Genomic DNA, 24,120 nt, shown 5'->3' with positions numbered 1-24,120 from the left:
CATGATGCATAGTTTGTCTTCAGCTCTCATCACTTGGCAGGGATGGTTCACAGAACACATGAACGCCTTAGTTCAAGCATGGATGAAAGGCAAAACACCTGCCAGTCTCCAAATGCATTCCTCTTCCCCCACCCTTCTCCCCAAATGTGTACCTTTTCATGCTTGTCTAAACCACACTTCAGCCATGCAGCATATTTGGATTTTAGAAAGATGTGACATTATCAGGATTCGTACGTATTTAAGAACAAGGGCAAACACTTTCTTGCATACTATACTGATTAAAACTGAGATCTTTCTCAGTCTAAGCATGTATACGTGTGATTTAATGTGATACCGTATGTAAAAAGTATGCCACCCGCTTGAGATCCTTGTATTTATCTGCTTTCAATTACATTTGAAGTATACAGAAAGTCTCCTACACTAATCCCATCCAAGTTGGAAGCCACATAGCTCATGCATGAGACTGTCAAACATGAGTAGTTGCAGATGTCAGTGCACCAGTGGCAGGGATCCAGGAAGATAGATCAAGGCTTAGTCACTGAAAAATACACGCCAGCACATCTCAGATACATAGCATTGTAGCACCTCATAAGGAAAACGTGTCGTGACAGAAAATCAATAACCTCTTGGAGGCGATCTGTTTTTGAAATATTCTTGATTAATTATGCCAGGGTGTGTTTGGCAACTTTGCCTGATCCAGCATTAACCTAATGCTTTTTGCATGAAGCACTATTGTAACTAGCCTCATAAGTCAAATCTGATGGTTCAAGTCAGGTTCTAAAGGGTCAGGTTATAGATTTTGTAATGTTTTTGTGTCCGACATTGCTGCCTTTACTACCATGTGTAGGCTTTTACTATCAATCAAAATAACAATTGTTTTAACATGAACAATAGCATTTAGAACTAATTGCATTTGAAGAGGAATGATTCTCCTAAATGAAGTGTGTCATATGGTGGGTAAAACAAGTAGGGAATGTCAGTGTGTTTTCGTGACAGAAGACCTTAGTTCAGGATGTACCTCAGGCTTCTTTGCTTATGTGCCGCCTTTGCAGAGGAGAAGCAGCTCTAGGAGACGCACAAGCAGGGCTGCACCTCTGTCTTTTTTTCCCCTTTCTTCCTGCACAGACTCATTTTCCCCCTCAACAATACAGTTTTCCAACCGCACCTTCTGCCTCGTCTGACCCCCAACAAATACAGAACCCCAGCCTGTGCCGCCTGCCTTCTCTATAGCCCCACCACGTGCCCCCTCTTCCCTGCACCCCAGCGCACGCTGGTGCCGTACTCGCCCAGTGAAAGCACATCACTCCTGGTCTCACCCATCTCGCGGTACCTCCGGACCCTGCCTTGGCCTGGCTTCTGCATCCTCAGCACAGAGTGCAAGACCAGCAGCGGTTTTTTCCTGCAGCAGGTGCTGTCAGCAAAGCCAAGTGAGAGCTGAGAGCTGCTTTGGTGCCTGGCCACAGCTTATCACCGGCCATCAGGTCACTCGGCAGTAGCTGCCAGCATCCAGCTGCCACTGCAGAGCTCAGCCCTGCGCCGTTGCACGGGCTGGAGGAACGCAGAGCTGATGCTCCTGCAGCGCCTTGGCCAGGGGCACGTGCACCATTGCTTGAGAAGCTCTTCCCTCGTGCTATTTAGAAGACACAGGGCAATGCACGTCGTGCAAAACCACTTACAGACAGAGCACCGGGTGCAGTAATGAGACCACGCTCATGTTAGCCTGCTGTTGTTTTCTGTAATACAAGAGCAAAAAGGCTCAGGAGGTTACATCCTCTAGAGTTATTTATTAAAGGCGTTTGCTTATACAATATAAAGAAATAATTAAATAAAGGTAATGGCAACATCTGTGAGATGAATTGTGTGAACCAAGTTGCAGATAGTTGCAGTCACCATGTGATAAACCAAAATTTGACCTTTGGCTACCTCACCTGCACAGCACCCAATAAATCCACCTCCTCAGTAACCACTTCCAAGATTTTAAATTTCCGAATAGCATCAAAGAGCCACCATTTGAAAAAGAAACTGCCAAATAATGGTTTCTTGATTTTCCCAAATGTGGACTTTCTTTCCCCAAATTACACTGGCCCGAAGCCCAGGACAAGCAATATTCAGTCCTGGACCAGTGACAGATTCAAAGTCCAATGTCTTCAGGTTAGAAAGAGGATACTTTGGCTATTGTGAAGCCAAAAATATCTTTCTGTGAAAGCCCTAGTGCTAGCCCTGGGAGATTGCCAGATGTTAGAATTTAACATGGCCCATTTTATGTACAGATAAACTTTTCAAGTCAGTTAAAGAGATTTAGAATATGTACTGACACAAATGATTTTCTCCTTTTGAGTCCTGTGCAATTGGACTCATCATGTGGAAGGATTTGGCTTTTCAAGGAGAGGATACTATTTTCCATGAGTAAAATTGCTTTAAACCATTGCTAAAATACATCTGCAAGCTTTCTTTAGTGACGTTTGTGCTAGCAGTACATGAGGCTCAATGATTTTACTAGCACTGTCGCAGCATGACCTGCATAAACACTCAGCATTCATTCATGCAAATTACGTCTCAGTGATACATGTAAGTGTGTGTGTGTGTATAAACATTGATTTTAAGGATAATTGTAAGAGACAGGATCATATTTCTTTGCCTAAATAAACCTTTTTGTAAATGGTAGTTTAAGAAGTTCTAGGGCAGGTGATTTAACTTGTAAGAGGCAAATAAGCTGAACAAAAGATGTAGAAAAATTACTTTGCATAACATTGTGATTAATGAGTGACCCTTGCCCAGGATGTATGTCTGTGTATGTTCCAGTTGTTAGTAGCATGTTTTTTCTGATTATTTTGTGGGAAAAACAAGGACTTGAGGTTGAAAGTAAATTTGGGTTCGCAGGGTTTCCTCAGCTGTGGCTGAGTGCACAGAACTTGGGCTTTTTCAATTCTCCTATATTTTAAAAGTCTCCTAACGTTAGTGCAGTGCACACTGTCGGGAACTGGCTGGGGAGTTCGGGCACGGCACAGAAGGAACAGAAAGCCTAGCTACGGGATCCCAGCAAAAGGAGAGAGGTGACTTCTGTGACATCGCACTTTGCGTGTATTTAATGATACCTGGATACATGGCATGCATTAAAGGTAGTTATATTGAACTACACAAAGTTAAAGAAAGTTAAACATGCAGCAGTGCTGTTCCAGTTGGCCACGTGGCACTGGTTTTGCACAATTTTGCTATACCAGATGCCCTGTCCCATCCTTGCCATCATCTTGTTTCAAGTCCAAGTTACCAAGATTTTCATGTGTCAAGGCATTACCTGTGCCTGCTGAGCGTGCTGATGGATGTGAAGGGAAGACCTGTGGTGACTGAAGGAGACCAAGACAGAAGCGAGGATGTGTGATCTTGGGAGCTGTTGAATCAAGGCCAGGAGGTCACAGAGAGGTCTCTTGGGCTGGTAGGATGGGAACAGCAAGGAAGCAGCTGGAGCTGGGATGGAAAGAGACAGACAGCTCAGCGGGAGGCAGCTGAAGAAGCCTCCAAAAGCAGAGGGGAACCAGGACAGAGGATCGATCAAGGTAACGACTGAGAGATGCTGAAAGGGCCAAGATGTCTCAGAGCTATAAACTTGAATGAGTAGATTGGCTTTCATACCAAATTTTTGTTACTTCTCTATAGGTGCTTGCTTATCTTAGGCTGACACCCAGGAATGGAACTGAGGAGTAGAACGTGGTTCTCCATTCCTCCGTAGCTACCCTACATGACCTCGAGTGAGGCATGCCATCTCCATCTTTCCCTCCTGCAAAATGGGGATGGGATATCCTGCCCCTACAGATCAGGGCTGCTGTGGGTGTATGTTTAGTAACACTTTGGAGGCACTGAAGTGCTTCAGCGATTGTCACTGTGGAAATTCTATAAACACCTATATATAACCTCCCTGACACTAGTACAGTCAAAGGGGTGAGATCAGATTGACACTGCTATTTCAATATATAGTATGTACTGCATGGGTCAGAAACGACGAGAACAGATCCATCAACATTAGGTATGCGTGGAGAAAGCGATATAATTGCTGTTAAGTCAGATATGCCATGTCCACTGTATTTATCTACAGAAAAGAGGAAAAGAGGAGGTAACATTGAGGGGGAAGTGTTAATTTTCTTTTCAAAGAAAGAACTCTATACGCTCATATTGATTGAAAATGGTTATCTCTGGCTCTTGTGTATTTTGTGGCATTATAGGGTATTGGTCTTTGTTTAGCTCATACAATACTTCTTCCTCCCTCCAGCCTACAATAACAATTAACGAGCCGTCTGTGGCTGCCTTGGAGTGCATCCTGTGCATCAGCGTGTCTCAGTTAATAGTCATAATTTCTCATTTGTAAGAGGAAAAGTGCTACCAGCGCTTTCAGTCTCAGAAGGGTTCAGACTCACTCAAGGATTCCAATTTATTATGCACCCAGCTCTGATATCCTGCTGCTCTCTTTATGGATTAGGCTGCCTTGGTGGAAGGTATCATCCTTCAGATGACACATAAATACTCTCTTGCCAGCTGTTCCTTTCTGAGAAGTTTCTCAACGAGTAAATCATAATTGTGCCCCTTGTTTTACTAGTTTCTGGTCTGGTTCTTCACGTTACTCAGCTAGGAGCATGCAGAAAATGGAGCATTTACTGCTGTTGCTCTGCAAATGGCACTGACTACAACTGTGGGGATTTTTAGGCCTGTTAGTATTGGTTTCTGAGGTGAATACACCGGTAATGATTTTAAATTAAGAGGAATGGGCATAGGTCATTTTGCTGGTCATTTCTGTAAAAGCTTCAATCTCAAGGTGCTGCACAAACCCCTGAGAGGTAAGAAGATGGCAGATGGATTGCTTCGCTCATTCTGACATGCAGCAGCTATTTAACAACACGTAATCTGGTTGTGAGCTCACGAAAAAAAAGACAAGGCTAACATCCTACTGACGGAAACTAGATTTTATAGAGGAATTTAGAAATACAGAAAGCAGAGGCAGCCAGCAGATGCAGCAGTTTGCGCAGCAGGGTGCAAAGAAGCGGGTCTCCATCAAATTCGTACCAGTGTAAGTCTCGGGCATGGTGGCAGCGTGCTGCAGGGCAGTTTCCCCAGCAGATGTTGGAGCAGCTGCCCCTGCAAGGGCAGAGGCTTCAATGCAGACACAGATTTGGGTGGCAGATGCAGCCCTCCAGGTCCCGGCCTGCACAAGTTGAAGCGTGTGGGTGAAGACCCATCTGCAGCCTCCTTGTTCCCGGGAGGACCAGCACTTCCAGGAGGCTCTCAGTCCATCAGTTAAAATGTTGGTGACATCAAAGCTGCAAGGCCTCCTTTCTTGTCACCGGGCTTTCGCTGACTCTTAAGTGACTGAATGTCACACTGAAGCCCTCTCAATAGAGGTCCACAGTGTTTCCATTGAACTAAAATGTCCTATACCCTGGAGTTTTCAGTCTGATCAAATTGAGTAACAAGTTGCAGTCTTCTGTTGGTTGAAGTGAATTATAATCCCAATTTAAGTGATCCCCAAACAGTTTCACCATCCCTGCAGAATTTCTGTGTACTGACCGGGCATCCGAGAAAGCAGATGCTTTTTTAGACTGAACTGCTTGTCATAAAGATAGTTTTGCAGCCCAGGGCTGAGTGACTTGGGAACATAGCACTGCCGTGTTTGCGCAAAGGACAGAAGATACCAACATACAAAGCCGTCAATTTAGCACCTTTTGAAAAGCTTTCACGTTCCATTTAAAACACAGTTAAGGGAGGAGAAAAGGCCAAGCAAGGTATTGAAGAAAACAGTGTTAAAAAAAGCAGCACTTACTGGTTGGAAGATAAAAAATATAATCAGGCTTTCAAGAACAAGCACTTAATTTGCCTAAAGACTATTACAGAACTCATTCTTAATGTATCTGATTTGCATAAAATCTTTTTTTCCAACTACTAGTTGCAGCAAACACCTAAAATGGGGAAGCACAGTCCTCCATCAAAGCCGAACTTGTCAAGCCAACACTACAGATGTGCTGCCTATTTGTAATGTGTTTTTCCAGTCTCAAACGTCATTAGGCACATATATACCATGTGGGGGGTGGTACGTATTTTAATATCTTTTAAAGAGTTGAGCAGAGTTTCTCTCAGGAAGCAGTGGCAATGGTTATAGGAATTAATCCACCTGCAGCTCTCGGGGTGGCTTCTTTTGCAGTGTGTGCTAATTCAGCTCCTTTGGAGTCAGTCTCCGGAGTGTTTTCTGGATCACATTCTCCGTATTATAACCTTCCCGCAAATTCCACCCAAGCTCTGCGCATTGAGCTGGTTTCTCTCTGTTTTCATGCATCGTTACCAGCAGTTGAAGACTTGGCGAGCCAACCTTCTTTCCCCTTTATAGGTGATGGGACCTCAGGACACAAAATGGGGAGGAAATTGGAGCTTGCTGCTCTGCAGAGACCAGCACTTGCTAGCAGACCTAGCAAGCGTAAAGACCTGTCAAAGCTGCCCTCCCCGCAGCAGGGACGGGCAGTGACGGGGCGCGAGAGGTCTGGCCAGAGCGATGCTGTGGCCAGGTAATGGGGGTTTACCGTTGCGCATCAGCTCACAAGGCAGTCTTGGCAGATGGATGCCTTCAGAGAAGGATTAAAAATGGGTCTGAGGGTCACTGCCTTGGCACCCTGGAGAAAAGGGGTTTGGAGCCAGGAGGGCACCTTGGCAGGCAGCACTACGGTCGCGGCAGGAGAAGCCAAGAGGGTACATTTTGTTGCTAGTAAATATAGTAAACGTATGAGCCCAAGCGAAGAGCTCCTGATAACAGTAGGGTTCGTTAGCTCCCTTGCTGCTACCCCTCAGGGGCTGCCCTGAGCCTGTGGTCACCGCAGGGCGCACGTGCACCAAGTGCCACCTTCGCGGATGATGGAGAGGGTGCTCCCTGATGTACCCACAGCATTGCTCAGCCCAAGGTTCTACTGTCAGCACAGTCACACAGGCGAAACTGGCTCACAGAGTAGAATAAGCTGTCCGGGTGAAAATGCAGCTTTGCTTGTAAATTCTTAGTCCATAACAAAAATACCTTATCAATATAGCATTGATTACTCGTCCTAGCGTAGTTTACTACTATCATAATACTATACTAGCCATTGTACTCTGAATTATAAATTTGCCCTTTTCTTAAAGACTTTAAGTGGTGCAAAATAACAGCTACTGGAAAGCTGTTACAGCAGCTAATCATCCTCCTCATTTAAACCTCCTTGTTATTTGAACTTCTTCATTCCCTAGTCTTCTCTCGAGTAAGCCCCTGGAGATACTTTGACAAACAAGGTGAGAAATGTTGTGCAGTCCTCCAGCCTGCCAGTAAGTAGAAGAGATCACTCTCAGAGATACCAGTCAGGCATCTTTGATCAGCAGGGCATGATCCTTAACGAACAGGTCAAGGAAGCATCAATGTTACTTTCTCTCTAAGCCTCAGATTCCCATTGGCCCAAGTTTACTCAGAAATCAGGTGGCAAAAAAGTTAGAGGGTATGAAACTTCTGGCCTCCTGCAGCTTTTTCAGCCCTGATGGATCCCACTCCAAGCACATTTGACCCCTGCTCACCTTCACTAGGCTTCAGTCCAGGTGTCAGTCTGATTCCAATTTGGTATTTATAGCACCAGAGTTTTAATTGGCACTGTTTGACAGAAGGTATCCCTGCCTACGAAATTAAATGTTTTTTAAATTAAAAGTTTTTGGAGGGGTTGAAATGTTGGAAAGGGAAATTCTATCTTGGGTGTAGTTTGGGTAAAGCATCTGAAACAGCTTTTTAGAGTGGCAGTTTTTCTACAACATTTTAAACCAAAGGTCATACTCTGTATTTGTAAAACTGACGTGTTTGCAGGTAGCATCGACATTTGGTATAACAGACAAAGATTAAAGACACACGTCTCTGATTTTCTCATTACACTGTTAATTGCACTGTACTTTTGACAGGATTTTGTACATAAACTCTTTAGTGATACAGCTCATTATCCTCTTCCCCCCCTCCTTTCCTTTAGAAAAGAGTAGAAGGGAGAATTTAGGGAAATAACGACCTATTTTATTATATAACCACAGGAAATGGGAGGGGGGAAAGGAGAAGAGGACTCTAGATTAAGGGTTGATTGCTGAAATTATTTTAACTACTTTTTAATTGGCAAGCTGTTGAGTTGTTATCATCAATGAAGAGCGCATCAACAATCAGTATCTAAAGCGGTAAACATTTAAATTGAGAAATGGAGCTCACAAGCTCTGTAACCATCATCCATATAGTGAAGAGTTAATACTAAGTGACTGGATCGCAAGAATACATCATGCAAGGAATGTCCAGGGTGGGGTTTGGAGTTAAAAGTCGTTGTTGTCTTCTGTTTCTTTCTCTGAAGAGGTTATGGAGGCAGAGCAGGAGATGTTTGCACAGCCTCCAGCTACGCTGCTTTGGGGGGCTGTGCAGAGTGAGGTACTGACCTCTGCCTGAAGACCTTTTCCATGCAGATGTAAGACACACAGGTGGATCTCCGGGTCTGGCTTTGCTGTCAGTCCCTGTTAACGGACTCCGAAGGTCCTGCACAGTTTATAGACCTCTCACGTACTGGTGGACACCTCTGTTGCGGACCACACGTAAAACAGCTTTGCATTCCCTTGGTGCTGATTTATGCTGTTTAAAGGGATGGGGGTGGAACAAGTTCTTAAAAGATGAAGAAATTGAAAGCTCCCCTAACTGCTTTATTATCCACCTGACATTCTCCAAATGCTGGTCATTAATTACTAATGCCTCGAAAATCAGAGCAGTTATCCGATTCAAATTACGTTACGTCTCTGAGCCAGAGCATTTCAGTTATCTTATCATTTCCCATTCAGACCATTCTTCCTTCTCCGCAGTTGGTAAAGGCTCAAACCCTGCTCTGTTTCCTCTCATTTGGATCTCCTCCCATGCAAGAATATCTCTACTCCATGCCTGTTCTGCCTTCGTGTTGGTGAAAGTCGGTGTGGCTTTACAGCATAATTATTACAAGTTTACAAATCCAGCCTTACAGCTCCCCCCAGAACTACATGTGTGTGTCTGATGGCAGAACACGGCCAACGTAAGCCATAACCTTCTTTTCCGGTTGGCCATCAACTGCTTGGGGAAGGATTGAACCTGGTTTAGGGCTTAGGCTGCCCTTGCAATCCTTACGCCTGCAGGCCTCCCAGTGAGCTGGGCAGGAGAGTTGACAGTCACAGTCAAGCTCCAGAGTCAAGCTCTCAACCAAAGTAATTCCCTTCATACACCAGCAATAACTTGGCCCCATGGTGGCAAGGCAGGGAATGTTTCTGGAGTGGCCAATAGTGCTGGTCCTAGGTGAGCTGTTTATTCAAAAATGATGGGGTTTATTTCTTGGCACGTTTATGCTTCGCTTATGTATATTTTCATGCCTGCCAGCACTCTGAAATCTAGACATCGAGTGTTGAGGGCAGGCTAGATGCAATTTTTCATTCATGCTGCTGACATTAATTGGATGAACAGACCTTCTCAGAAGGGCCAGTGTAGGAAATATGTATGGAAAAATGACAAAATAAGGAGTTTCACAGCTAAATAAAGACAAGTGGCTGAAAATGGTTTTTACAGCTTTGGCTTTCATATGTTTCATTTGGGAATCTAAAACCATTTTGCACAACAACTAACAAATTAAGATTCACAACACCTTTCCGAAGAAGATAATTGCTCCTGTCTTACAGATGGAGGAACAGAGGTATTGAGGCTATCATTTGAAAATAGGTCCCCTGTTTTCAAGTCCCCAGATTGAGATACATTTAAACCTAATTCTCAGAAGCATTAAATACCTCCATTTATATTCATTCATATGACATTGTTTGTGCCTAGAGTCTCTGAAAATCAGATGCGTAGCTTCCTACCTTCAATGGTCAAAATAACCAAAGTGGTGTGGCAAAGATCACAGAGCAACTGCAAGGCCAAACTGGGACTGGGACCCATGTCTCCTCGTGCCACATCCCCTTTTTACTCACTGAGTATCTGCCTTGGATTCGTGGACAAAAGGAAAAGCGTGTTCTCCTCGCTCTCGAGTGTTTTCCTCTGCTCTCTCGAACAATTGGACGTTATAGCAAGAACATTGTTTGGGTTATTGACAGACTTTATGGAGTCATTTTACCTTGTCTTTCTAACCATCAAGAAATTGTCTTCATGTTTTTGTGATTCGGTTTCGTATTGTAGAACTTGCATGGAAATGCAGTGAGAATCATTTGTATCACCTGGTTTTCCCCTGTTGTTTTGGTTTTTTTCAGCATACAACAGTTTTGCCCTTTGTATTAATCGAGATGAGAACAACACATCATCAGTATCCCAGCAGGAGCTGTGGACTGGCTGCAGTGTGCACCTTCGCTGTTGGCTATATTTTATGGTAAGGGCTGTACACGCTGTGTTTTCATATTGTATTGGGGGTTTTGTACTGCTAAATTTGGGCACATATTTCATTATGGATATAATCGCTAACAGATTCACGCTGCATGCCTCGTTTGGTCCAGGACCTGGGCTTTGTCTGGTTTCCCCAGATGCTTATATTTTTAGAAAGTATATGCCAAACCTCACACAACAGGAATTTGTTGAACAATCCCATGTAAGCAGTGGTCTTTCCAAGGGTACATTTTTCAACCTTTTTCAAGCTAAATGTTTTTCTTGGACCTCAGTTTTATTGCTTAGGGTTTTTGTTCTATCAAATAAAATTGAGAATAGGCAAATGATTTCCTGCATCAGTATTTAAGCGGCAACAGAAAAGATACAACATTGTCTTTTTTCTTTGCTATTTCATAACTTCTTTCTGTAAAATTGATTACAGAATAAGCCAGTAATCCAAACATTCTGAAGTTTGTTTTCAAAAATGCAAATGTTTGTGAAAAATTAAACTAAAACAGAAATAATCTTTCTTACACAACATTAAATTAAGTCTCTGGGCGGTTTCTATTCAAGCACTTGACTTACTTGACAGAGTTAATTTACTTTGGTCATTGCAGCATTTTATTTTTCACTAAGCTTTTGTTTTATTTATGATGCTCCTTTGATACCATATATCCTTTATCCTTTCTGCAAACATTTCCTGACCCCCTGTTTACTTCTCTTTCTTCTCACCTCACAAAACCTTTCCCTCATCTAAGAGGATATTTTCCAAAATTGTGGATAATACTGCTTTTTCCACCAATTAAGTGAGATAAAACTAATGAGGGAAGAACACGGGCTTAAGGCAGTACTGTGCAACTTGCCTCTTCCATCCAGTGATAGAAACGCCATTATTCATACACATCCACGCACACTGAGTGATCATAAAACGCTCGTAATCCAGCTGAAGCGGGCTGTTGTGTCCCAGGACAGCAGTCATGTTCTGCCATTTGCTTTTATAAACATATATATCCTTCTTAAAAAATTATAATATCTGTAATTGTAAGATAAGGACAGCCTCATGCAAAAAGGCACGTAATGATTCCTTCAGGAGAAAGGAATTTATTTTTTTTAACCCATCTATAGTAATGCATAGCTGTGATATTTCTCGACCTTCCTTTGAAAGTTGCCTAGAGACAGGTTGGCAGAGTTACTGTGCCTGTGATCTGACCTCCTACGGCAACTCCTGTTTTCTCAAATTTGTCTGACTAGGCACATGCAATAGTATTCAATAGGAACAGAAAATTGAAACAATCCAGTTCTGCAAGTGAAATAAAACCAGAGGTGTCTTAAAATCCTGTAAGAACCTGATACTGTGTCAGTGTGATACTCACATGGCATGATCCTGCCTACTACAGTGCACCTATGTCCTACAGCTACAAGTACAAGGTAAAGGGAAATTGTAAAATAAGTAAAGCAGGGGAAGAAGATTCTGCATTTAAAAATTGACTACTATTGGATTTGCTGCCCTTGTTGGTGTACCCTTTAGACCCCCCAAGTTTAGCAGAGTGCATTAAAATGAGCCTACACCTGCAAATGACCCAGTTACATACTGCCTGGTGGAACTTCCTTCCTTTGTACCTTTGGTTGTCCATGGGTCCCCTGCTGGAACTTAATTCTTGGTTTATGTTTTTTTACCTAGAAGTTAGGGATCTGCCGCTGGAGAATTTGTCCTTCTCCCTACATCATCTTTTCCTCGACAGAAGTGTTTTCACTGCAGCTCTCAGTATAAAGTGGAGACGGTTGCTGATCGGATGTTCTGTATGTTTTGCCCTTGAATTTTGAACTCTCTCCCCACCTCAGCTGAAACCTTCTTACCGTGCTACTCGATATATGTATCATGTCGTGCTTCGTACTGTAAAGGAGCATACAGGAGGATATTGTTTAGGTTTGATTCCTTTAATGCTTTCTTTCAACTCTGAGTAGAGGAGAGCTTCTGTTTTATTTCATATGTGTCTGAGTACTTCACGTATGGAAGAGATGGTGGAGTAACAAGCTTTTATTCTATATATTTGATAAATGAGAATACAGGCAAACAATTCTGAATAGAATCACTGAAGTTGGAAGAACATAGCTAAATAGCTTGGTATCCCCTGAGCATTATTCAGAGACAAGTTATCTGAGAAACATCTTTTCTTGAAAAGTAAAACCTTTTTCTATTTTTCTTTTTTTTTTTTATGCATTCTCTCCCTTCAGTCAGAGCGCATTTGAGTAGGCACACTTAGCTCATGGGCTCTCTGTGAGGGGGAGCTCTCCCTTGCTCTTAAGGAACTGTGCCCAGAAGAGCATTCACAGACTTGCGTTGCCTGTCGCAGACCATACATGGACTTTCAGGATCAAGGCCATGGGATAAGACAGGAAAGGCTGATTGGCTTTATTTAGCATGGCTTGAAAAGGTCACAATTTGTGTTGAATTGTTAAATCTAGACGGTGCTAAGAAAACCCAAGAGCTTGCCAGTACTACCAGAAAATACTGCCAATGGGTGTATGGAGTTGGTTGTCAAGGAACAGAAAAGAGCCAGAAATGTGTTCCTCCTTGTAATAAGAATGACCTCATGGTAACTAATATCAGAGCCTAATATGTCCCTAAAATAAACTGAGACAAATACGTTTATTTAAAATGGTTTTCTTGTTCCCTCTGCTTTTGAGCCTTTGAGGATGCCAAAAAACCAGACCCTAAGAACCTGACTCCACTGCTCTAGTCATGCTGGGCTACGTGTTTGGGAACAAAAGGCTTGGTCTGCTCTCTTGTCGCTATCTCAAATCCCCTAGGAGCTGCCTCCACATGTGCCAAGTTTGGACTTGATTCTTTCTTTCATTCTTTGATAAATCTATTTAAAGACCTCACATACCTTTAAACTTTCATTTGAAAATAAAGTTTCTCTTGAAGTGACTTTAGTAGAGTTATTTAGATTTGCTGAGGGAGAGCGTTTAGATGGGGTAATTTGCTGAATTCTTCTTGAATGAATTTAAGAAAGGAATGTACACTGAGAATTTGGAATGAATTTGATATCAATGCTTTCAGCCTTGCTGTAGGATTTCCACGAGCGATTCTCCATAGAAGGAGAGGAAGATCAGAAAGAGCAGATGTTGGCAAAGGGATAAGGGTACAGACTGCTAGGACAAACCTTGACATTCGGAACAGAGGGGTGGAGAGTTAGAGTGTGAAGCTTGGTGGGAATTGACAGCCATATCGATAAAGAAAAGCAGGACTGAGAAACCAGAAGGACTTCTGAGGTGGCTGGTGCCGATGGAGCAGGAGAGAGACAGCCTGGCTGTGCTAGGATGTGCTGAGGGTCTGTATGTAGAGGGGGCGTCATGAGTGCTTTTGGAAGCGAGCGCTGGGGACAGAAGTTCAATAGAGATGGGAGGAATCAGTGGCTGGGGAAAACCAAGTGAAAAGTCCTTGAGGCAAGTCAAAGAGGTGAAGTAGAACTATGGGTTAAGAGAGGAGTGGGTAAGGAAATGTGCAGCTCACATGTCAGCAGCTTGAAAGCTGAAATCATGCAAGTAAGTGGGAAAAGCTGGGAGGGGGAGAGAGAGACAGGCTTTGCGATCGAAGTGGAAGGCTGATGGAGAGGTGGGTGATAGATGAGACAATGCAGAGGAGGAGAAAAGAGTTGGAGCCAGACCTACTCAGAAAAGGAAAGAGTAGGAAGAAGTAGAAGCAGCAGAAATAGGTTAGAAGAAGATTAGCATCCCCTGTACCTGACCCAGAAGGAGGGTGGGAGAGCAGAAATGCTTTCAAGCGAGAGAAGGCTGTATGGATCCTCAGCTTGTTAGGTCTGACATAGCCATTATGGACTGTTACATTCCGGCTCCCCTCCACCTCCACATCCTCAAATGTTTCAGTCAAAGCAACAGTACAATCACAGATGACATGCATGGATAATACATTCTCGCTTGTGCAGCTCCTTAAAATATAGCTCAAGAAGGCATAGCAACCATTACTATATTTAAGATGAAATATTATTTATCAAAATAGATGACTTCCAAAGATGACAGCACCTTGCGGTGAATCTGTGGAGTTTCTGTCATTCTAGCTACCTGTACATAAACACAAATTTCTGTTAGGCTTTGTTCATCCGGAGGATGCCAGCACCATATCATGCTGAGTATTTTTTGTATGTGACATTATTTGCAGCTGCAGTTTTCCAGGACTTGTCTTCTTCTGGCTGCATAAGCCACTCCATACCAGTAGCACGGTCCTATGACCCACGTATTGTTCAGCACCACTCAGATCAATGGAGAAGAATCCAGCGTAAGAAACTGGACCATGTGGATTGCTTTTCTTTCCTAACTGATAACTGTTCATTGAACATATTTTTCGGTATTTAAAATTTCTAAACATTCTTAGTGTAGGTGACTTACACCTGCTTGTCTGGCGTTATAAGGAGCCCAGCATCTTAATGTGGCTGAGAACTTAACAATTCTGATTAGATACAAAACAAGCTGTCCTATGTTTTGGTGGGGGAAAAAAGAAGAGAAATCATGAGGATTTATGAAAATGTGCCTCGCATTACTTCAGTCAGTATTACAAACAAAAAGTAGAACAGATTTAGTGTGGGTCATTGTGCTCCTGCCTCTGAAAGCACAGGGTTGGTCCCTACTCTATAACCACAAATGATTTGTTCGTTCAAGTTTTGAATGACTCAGCTGCTGTGAGCCTGTCACCTCCTTTGGGAGACATTCCACAATTTAATAGTTCTGGGTAAAGTTCTCACTTTCTGTGGAAAAGGAAGAGTGATGCTAGGAAAGATCATGAAATAAAAGCAAAGAAAATGCCCATATTCTGCTGTTTGGTAAAGGGTAGCCACAACAGAAACTGGCCTAGGATTTGCTTGGGACCAAAGATTCAGCCTTCCTTTCTGCCAGTCACCGTGAACCTGAGCAGCACAGAAGATATGGGAAAGGATTTGCTGCTGCAAGAACCAGAAAGGAACTGCCATAGTAGATCAGAGTAGTCATGTATCCAGGCTCTAGCTGTAGCTAGAGATGTCAGGTGCTTCAGGAGAAGATTTATCAGACCATTTTGGAATAACCAGCCTATAAGGGCCTGGATCCTTCAGCCTTGATGGTTTATATACCTTGTACTCTTGGAACTAAAGCATAACTGTACACATTCTTATTGCTTGTACAGTTTTCTGACTTCAGAAACTTGGTGCAGTTGCATGATACAGCCCAGAGAAGAGGAGTAGACCAAGTAGACTTCCAAACTTACAGACTGCAAAACTTTTTTTAATATCTTGACATATCACTGAGAGATAGGGTAGAGCATTCCAGAGGTTAAGTAGGTATCAGGCAGAAAGGTATTTCCTTTATTGGATTTGAATTTCTTGTCTCTGAGTTCTGTTGAAGTGCTGCTTCTGTTATGAGGAAGAACATTGGGACCTCTTCAGCCATTTTATGACATGCATTATTATTCTGTGTCCTCTTATTCACTGCTCTTGAAAAGTTACACAGCCCCTCGTCTAGTAGTTCCTGTTTCACGAACACGTAGTATTGATTGTTGTTTGGCTGCAGATTTCACTGAAGGACTCAACTTGGGCAGGAAACAGGTGGAGACTCTCAGAGTTGAGACCACAACGTGCCACCAAGCTGTGATGCCTCTGCAGGTGCATTCAGATTCCTGTAGCTGAGAGCAGTCATCGTGAAGGAGCAACTATTTTCTGTAACATGGCTCCCATTGCCAAACCTTTTGGGTGTTGTGGTTATATCTACCATTACATCCATCTGTTGAGCTTGCTTGTACCAGGACAACATTTCACACATGCTGTTGTAATAGCTGCATTGCTCAAAGCAACGGGTAGAGCACACATAAACCACAAGGTTCCCACGGTGTTTGTAGTTACTTTTCTTCATTAACAAAACATCTATAGTCAAAGAATAAAGGTACATGCATCTTTTCTGCATAGTTTTCATTTCCTCCTGATTACTTTGATAGGAGAGATACACAAAATCTATTGTATACCAGAAGTGAAAAACAGCCACAAAGTCAAAATTTTGACAGATTTTTTAAAAAGAAGCAATATTGTGTGTTTTCAAATAGCTTTTTCTGATTCTAGACCAGCTGGTTGAAAATTTCCGAAAATCACCGCTTTTTTTTAACAGACATTTTAATTTGAATACAATGTGTGAATATTCCCATTCCTTCTTTTCTTACCAGTTCTAACAAATGGCTAAATGAGCTCAATGACCTGTAACACATTCATCTTTGAAAACACATGGTAATGTCTACATCAGCTGCCACGGAACAAAAAACCAGGGGGTTTCAAGTTAATTTTATCTTTTCAAAGTAGCCGGTCCAGTTTGAGCTTAAACTTTTTCTCCTTGATTTATTTTTATCTAAACGACCCATTTTTTATACCTGTTCAATAGCAGGGTCTTAAATTGGATCTAGATTTGCACTCCTAAGTAAATCTTAATGCATGCTCCCCTGTGCTTATCTAATAATGAGGTTGGACAGGAATAATGAGTACTAGAATTGCAACATTGAAGGCATTCATTAACATTAGTAATCAGCAATCTTGTGTGGAAGCTTTATGCCTAGGGTTGATCAGCCCTTTATTGTGCGGCATCGAGATAGCAGGAACGAACCCGCTAAGAAAGGCCATCAGGTGAGGTTTCCATGGCAGCAGCCATCCTTTTGCTGCTCCCGCTTGTGGTACAGACAATGCAGGAACAGCCAGCGTGTCACTGCTCAGTGGAGAGAAGGCTAATATTCCTCCATCCCAATGTTGCGAGCGGCGTGGTACAGCTCATTTTAAGGAAGATGAGGGCAGCTGATCAGGTGGGTTTGTGACCACTGTCTCCCGAGTGGTACTCGGTACCTCTTGTGCTCAAAGTATGAGTTCCTACGACGTGGTGGCACCAGGGCCAGGCATACAGGAGCTATGCTGAATGCACGAGCAGCATCACCGAGCAATGAATGGGCTCCTGTGCTGGGCGGCAGAGAGCAGAGTGCATGAGCTGTACTCAGAGACTCTGAACTAACCGGAGATCGCTGACATTCAGGAGCTCATCAGTGACTCATTGGTTGGATTTAGAAAATACTTCCTCTTTCCAGCATAAATGCATTCTAGTAAGTGCCTGTTCTACTTGATTCATGAAGTTGGCTGTGTAGGTGCAGTTTAGAAGGTCCCTTGAAAATTCCCTTTGTAAAGGTGCTTTATAGTGCTGGGCAGTTTCATCACACCACAGAAAAGAAGTGAAAAAGAAGCACTGGATGATTTGTCAAGCTTTTTCCTTGGAGCTTGTTTTTCACATCATGATCATAAATCAAAAGCAAATGAGGCTGAAAAATGTCAGGCAATAATAGACGCTCCCTGCTAAGCCAACCTGGGTGTAGAGGACATCCCATTACCTGAACTTGCTTTGGCAGGGGAGTTGGACTAGATGATCTCCAGAGGTCCCTTCCAACCCCTACCATTCTGTGATTCTGTGATTCTACCCATCTGTCCCATCTTTTTCTTCGATCAAGAGGAATATGGTATCCCCTGTTATCATGGGTTACACAGGAACTCTTTATTGTATCACAGATACCTTTATCTTGTCAGGTTAATTCTGGCACAGGAGAATGTTGTGGAAAAGAACTGTAGAGTATAGAGATCATTTTCCATATGTGAACTCATTTGGAGAAAGGGTTTTTAATCTGCATTTAGATGATGCAGATTAATTTACTGACACACGTAAATTCCTACATGAAGTGTCCAACTGTTAAGGGTTTGGCTGTAATAAAAGCTTTTCTAAGGGGGTGGGAAGCTATGACAACCATGTACATTTCCAGGGTGATGGAGAGTCGTAAAACAGGGATTCAGTACTCTATGTGTGACAGGCATTTACGGTAACAGTTTTGGATGGACTTGTGTGTCTCGGCCCTTCAGGAGCTTATGACTGTTGATCTAGTGATCGAAAGTCTTCCTTGAACAAATACAAGTATCAGCAAGTGAAGCAAATCATATGGACATGGAAATCCCCATCAACAATAGTCTGTGCAGCTGCTGAGTCTTCTCTCGGCTGTGCTTCACTGTGAGCTTCTCTCTCAAATTGCGGGGTCAGAAAGGAAGAGATTTACATTCCTGAAGAGAACTCAGCAGCTCACGGGCTCCAGCCTGTCTCCACTGAGTGCTTTTCCCGGTTTGCCTCCGTGATGTTTGCTCAGTTGTTTGGCAGCATTTGCCTTTCCTAGCTTCTGCCTACTGGAATGTGTGGACTCACTCTGCTCCCTCTGACTTCACCACCCATCACATCAGATCTAAATGCAAAAGCTGTCCCTTCAGAGGGTACAGGTGTCCATTACAGTCACACAGAGGGTACAGGTGTCCATTGCAGTCACACACAGCGAAACCACATACCTGGAGTGCTTCTTCAGGCTGCCTTGCAGTAAAGCTGACACCCTGTCTCTTGGGTTAGCATACCAACAATCTCCACTTTTGCTGAACGCTAAAAATCTCTGTGTCACCGGCAAACCACCATCATTCCTTTTCCTTTACTGTATACTGAATGTGGAACTGGGCAGAATTTCACTGATGAAGTGGTTTCTTTTTTCTTTTTTCTTTTAAAACGTTTATCCTACCTAGAAAAAAATTATTAAACTCCCAAATGATACCAGGTAACTGAAAGAAGAGGAGGAGCAAGCTAAAACACAGGTGCTAGAGAAATTATTTTCTCAAAGAGAAAACCCAAAAACTGACACACTTGCCAGGCGTGGCAAGGAGAAGCAGCAGAAACACACAAACATGTACAAAATGAAAGAAGAACGCTGCAGAAAGCAGAGTGTTGGGCTGTGTAGGAGAGCTTGGAGAACCCGGAATGCTCTTTGGATAGAGAACCTGTTTGGAACAGAGGGTACTGCAATTTCTATGCTACCGCACGAAATGAAAGGGGTGTGTATTCCTCATAAATATAAATGCAGCAAGGAAATACCTACCTATGTCAGAACATGAAAACTGTCCGACTGCTCATATTAAATTTAAAACAAAGCAGTAAGAATGTGGGAAATCAGTTATGATGTCTGTTCTGGGTGGATGTTACCCAAGTGCTCCAGTTCAATTGCAACTTGCAGTTCTTTCAAATAATTGCTGTTCAGGTTACAGTAGCTAAGCCTATAGCCCCAGCTACTTTTGAAAAACAGGGCTGTGAGAGTCAGTGCTTGTTATTTTTGTTTTGTTTCAGGGTGTGCTGGATTCACCACGTTACAGGAGTTTGGGTGTACCCGCTTCTTGAGCACCTCAGCCCAAGTGTCAAAATAATCTTTTTTGCAGCTGTTACCATAATAATTAACATATTCTACTTGGTGGGAGAGGTCCTGAACAACTACATCTGGGATACCCAAAAATGTGAGTATTGTTTTAGGAATACTAACTCATGAAATACGCCATTGGAACTTGAGTATGCTCCCCTGAAAGTCGAGAAGGATTTAAGCTGACTAAAACAAAGGAGGATGACACTGAAACGTCTTGCTTTCTCTTAAAAGCAGATGGATGAATGGAATGGCTGCTGGAGAGCATGATGAGCAATGAATATGTATTCTTTTTTATAACTTTCAATACTAATTTAAGAACTGTTGGCAATTACCTGAGAGGTTTACAGCCCACTTGGTTTACAACCCACTTATTAGATGATGAACCCATTAAATGCAGCTAGAATAAAGTATCATTCTGTGGGAATGCCATTAATGGTAAGCTTAGACTTAGAAATCAAAATATATTCTATTAGTATTTTCAGGAATAAGGTCTTTTCTGCTTATAAATTACTCAAGGAAAATGAATATGTTCATGTAAAATATTAAGAGGGAAAGACCACCTGAGTGCAGGGTAAATATAACCGTGCAGACTCTACGTCATCTGCCCTGCCTACACCACCCATTGCTGAGTGGAGGAAAAGGGAAAATAAGACAAACACGAGATTAAAAGTAGGTTTCTTTAATCTATGAAAGATGTTTTTCATTTATCAAATTGCCTGAAATGCGCAAACAACATTCATAGTAGCCGCAGTGGCAGATCACAACTGGAGTGAAATCCATGCTCCGGTGGGAATTCTGTCATTACATTCATTGGGCCCATAAAGCGCTGGGACCGTGTGAACAGCTTGTATCCCCTTTTGGGAAACCTAGTGTGCACTGGTTAATACACTGTAAATTCACAGAGTAGTTTATTGCACGCACAAATCTCTTTTAACAAGTCCTCCGGTACTAGGTAGAACCTAGCGCCAGCAGCTCAAAGCAGTTTTACTTGCCGTTTACTGATATTAGCACCTGAATATAAAGTGTCTGTTTGGTTTTGCTCTAGTCTGGTTTTCAGTTCTCAGTTTGATGTCACATTCACATCTATTTAACTTATTTGAGTTAATTCAGGAAAGAAGTTCCCAAAAAAGGCAGACGCAAGGAATAATTTCACTTGAGACCTAAGTCCTGTATGAAGAATAATAATGTGGTGAAAAATCACACGTTCTTACAAAGTTCCGTGAATAAGTAAATGGTGGAAAATCTCCCTCGCTATTCCACAGTACGTATAACAAAATCCCTGGTTCTTGTGGCCCTCCACCCTAGAGGAGCTAACGTCAGTTGAGTCATTCTTCCAGCCTCTTCCAGTGTTCACCATGGCCTTATTATCCTCTCCACCATTTCTTGATTTGGTTAAAGACTATTGGTCCAAATTCCTTAGTGGCTCAAGCACTTGCAAACCAGAAAATGCCATGCGTCACCTGCTGATTTGCCGTGCTTGAAATACTTTTCAGTAAACCTAACCTGAAGCGTATGGCAGGCACGCCACAAACAGCAGAGATGTAAAACAATGCCAGTCTGTCCCCATGCGAGACTTGGGAAAATATTATTTGAAAACTGTACATTTAAAAGGGGCTTTTGAGCAGTAAGCTTGCAAATTAAAGCAGTCTGCCATGAGAAGATTTCTGGGGTGAGAGGGGGTTGTTTGGGTTTGGAGTTTTTTTCCTTTTCCTCTGGAGATGCATTAAATAAAACCTCACTACTGACAAAATGATTTGCAGTTAGTTTTTCCAAGTTAAACCACAAACATGGTAGGCAAGGAAAAATTTGCCCTTTGTACAAGCCAGTGTCTGTCCACAGTTTTGAGGGTATCTGCATTCCTGCCAAACTATTCGATGCATCTGCAGCAGAGTGCTTCAGAAGAAAGGAAAGAGGCTCTTTTAAAAAGGCAAATAAAACAGCTCATTTAAAGCTATTGGAAAAGTTCCTTCCAGCAGAAAGCAGAAGACTCAAGATTGGCTCTGGAGCAGCCCTGTAAACCCACTGTAATCTTTTGGACCCGGCCTCTTGTTTTGGTTGTTAAACCTTCAACTGTGGCTTTTCCATTACGTTGGTTTGCCAGCAACACCCAGGGCCATTGTACTTGGGCTGCTGGGAATGCGCAGGGCCATTTGTTTCCGTGTTGCTTCTTTCAGCAAGGCAGCTCTGCAGTTGTGCTCTCTAACTGCAGATGGGTCTTAATTGTTTCCCGGATTGGAATTAATTAACTGTGCGTTTGAAGTGACTTTTGGTGTACTTACCATGTATGCGTATATTGCATTAGCAGGTGATCTTACTTGTGACTGGATTTTCCTCTCAGGGTTCTCAAACATTGCTTCTCTTTTGCCTTCAGTCCTTAGAAGTCTTTCTTTTGCGGCATGCAGCAGGCCTGAAAACCTCCAAAAGAAATATTTGTATTTGAGATGTCTGGCGGAGAGGGCTTAGTCAGAAGAACAATACTTGTGTCAGATACCAATAGTAATTCATTGTCCAGGAACAGGCACATGAAATAGCTGAATGTTTTCATTGCCAGAAAAAACAAAATCTGCTGCCCAGCCCAGACTTTGCTCAGCATAGAAAAGAGACAAGTCCTGCAGCAAGGATAAGTTCTTTAAGGAGCCCGACACTCCACTCAGCCCTCCTGATAGTACTGAAAGACATGGTCGTTAATACGAAGAGAGAGGCACCCTATCAACAGTAATAGATTCTTCATTCGTGTACTCTCCAAAAAGGGAGATGTGCTTGCAAATATTTAAAACTCCAATGTTGAAATGGGGGGGTGGGGCGTTAGAAGTTACTGAATTCTGAAACACAGTTTAAAAAACTTTGAAATAAAGTCGGCTGCTTAGCTTCAGCTATAATAAGATCTACTTTAATTTGCTCGTCGGTAAGCAGAGGAGGTGAGGGAACCAACTGTTCCCAGACCCCTGCAGCAGTCAAAGGCTGAGCGTGCGGCAGGGGGTTAGGCTGATTTGAAAATGGTCTGGAGGGAGGGAGGGTTGTGCAGTTCGTTACTGGACAACCGCTGCCATCAGGTGTGCCAATGCTCTTTTCGTTCACAGCAGGTGAGGTAACACATGCAAGAGCGTGTGAGCAAGTAGGGGAGAAACAACAGCAATAGGAGGAAAAGAAAGATTAACGCATTAGAAGAACCTCTCTAAGTAAACTCTTCATTTTTATTAATTGAGAGATTTTTAAAAGCTGTTCTCCATATGTTTTCAGGTATTGAAGAAGGAAAAGAAAAGCCGAAATTGGACTGAACAACAGAGGCAACGTGGAGGGTTGTTTATGGCTCCATGGAAGATTTCTCATCCCCAACAGAGGTTGGCATGGAGAGGAACCTTTTGGAAAGGAGGAAGTTTAATGGGCCCTCTGCTCGGTGCAAGGATATTTTTGGGTTTTATATGGAGGGAAAATGATTTTAGCTAAGAATAGTAATAATGTTTCAACCTCCATTCCTATTTCTCCATGCTTGCATGTGACATACACATATAAGATGTATATTTATCTCCGCAGCATTCTCAACGTGCGTTTCTTGCGTCAAATAAGTCATTAAATCATTAAGTCATTAAATCTTTTCATTTCCACCAAGAAGAACAATGAGTCCATTCTCTGTATGGTTTGAGAAAAGCTTAACCAGATAGGTCTAATATGGGGAAACAAACCAATCCTATATATTTCGAAGTACAGTGTAAAAATACAATAGAAGTTAATTGCATGAATGTATCTGAAGAAGAATTCAATCTGACTGAAATATTAATGTAACACTATGTAACAGCTGCCTTAAATCAGTGATGTTAATAATTTTATCGGTCCAGTAAAATCTTATTTGCAGTGTTAGACTACCTGAATATGACGGAACTTTTCTTAAATAGGCCTAAATAAAGATCAAATTATCCCTGCGTTTCTGTTTCTTCATGCTGATTCTTGAAATTCTGGATGGATTGATGGCCTTTAAGTGATACATTTTCAGGTTTTCCAGTATCAGCTGTAGATGGTATTATTTCTACATGAGGATTTTTCTTCTTATTTTCCTAGGACAAAACGTGATCCTGCATATTCAAGTTGTAAGTTCTCAATAGGTGGGCTGAGCCATAAGTGTTGTACCAGAGAGAGCATTTAAGCCTTACTTCAGGAAGGCACGTAAGCAAATGTTTAAAGTTAAATGTCTGCCAGTTTGTATTAGGAATTCAGTTGCAAAATACGAGCGATCGGTTAAACTTGACAGGATTCTGTTTAATTATCGTACAATCAGGAAGGATCTCCAGAAGGCAGAAACATTGTCTAGAATTAAAGTGAGTGGAATCATTTTCAGCAAGAAATTATTTATAAAAAAAGTAACTCTCAGATCCAAATGTCTTGGTATTCACATCCCATATTTATTCATTAGCATATTTAGATGTATTTATTTTAACACATGCAGAACACTTCAAAGATGTATAATGTT

The 24,120-nt window shown here is 42.4% G+C and overlaps 1 protein-coding gene across 1 annotated transcript in view; it reads left to right on the top strand.

The window, feature by feature from the left end:
* The window catches only part of AIG1 (androgen induced 1), a 126,478-nt gene extending 102,902 nt beyond the window's left edge, over positions 1 to 23,576 (top strand). Inside the window, exons 4-6 of the mRNA XM_054197073.1 lie at positions 10,264 to 10,379; positions 19,586 to 19,749; positions 22,896 to 23,576. Coding sequence (XP_054053048.1) covers positions 10,264 to 10,379; positions 19,586 to 19,749; positions 22,896 to 22,933 — 318 coding nt within the window. The 3' untranslated portion in view covers positions 22,934 to 23,576. The remainder of the gene's footprint in view (positions 1 to 10,263; positions 10,380 to 19,585; positions 19,750 to 22,895) is intronic.
* Positions 23,577 to 24,120: the final 544 nt, after the last annotated feature.

Source organism: Rissa tridactyla, chromosome 3, assembly GCF_028500815.1.
Source record: "Rissa tridactyla isolate bRisTri1 chromosome 3, bRisTri1.patW.cur.20221130, whole genome shotgun sequence".
Lineage (NCBI taxonomy): Eukaryota > Metazoa > Chordata > Aves > Charadriiformes > Laridae > Rissa > Rissa tridactyla.
This window is presented reverse-complemented; position numbering and strand designations above follow the sequence as displayed.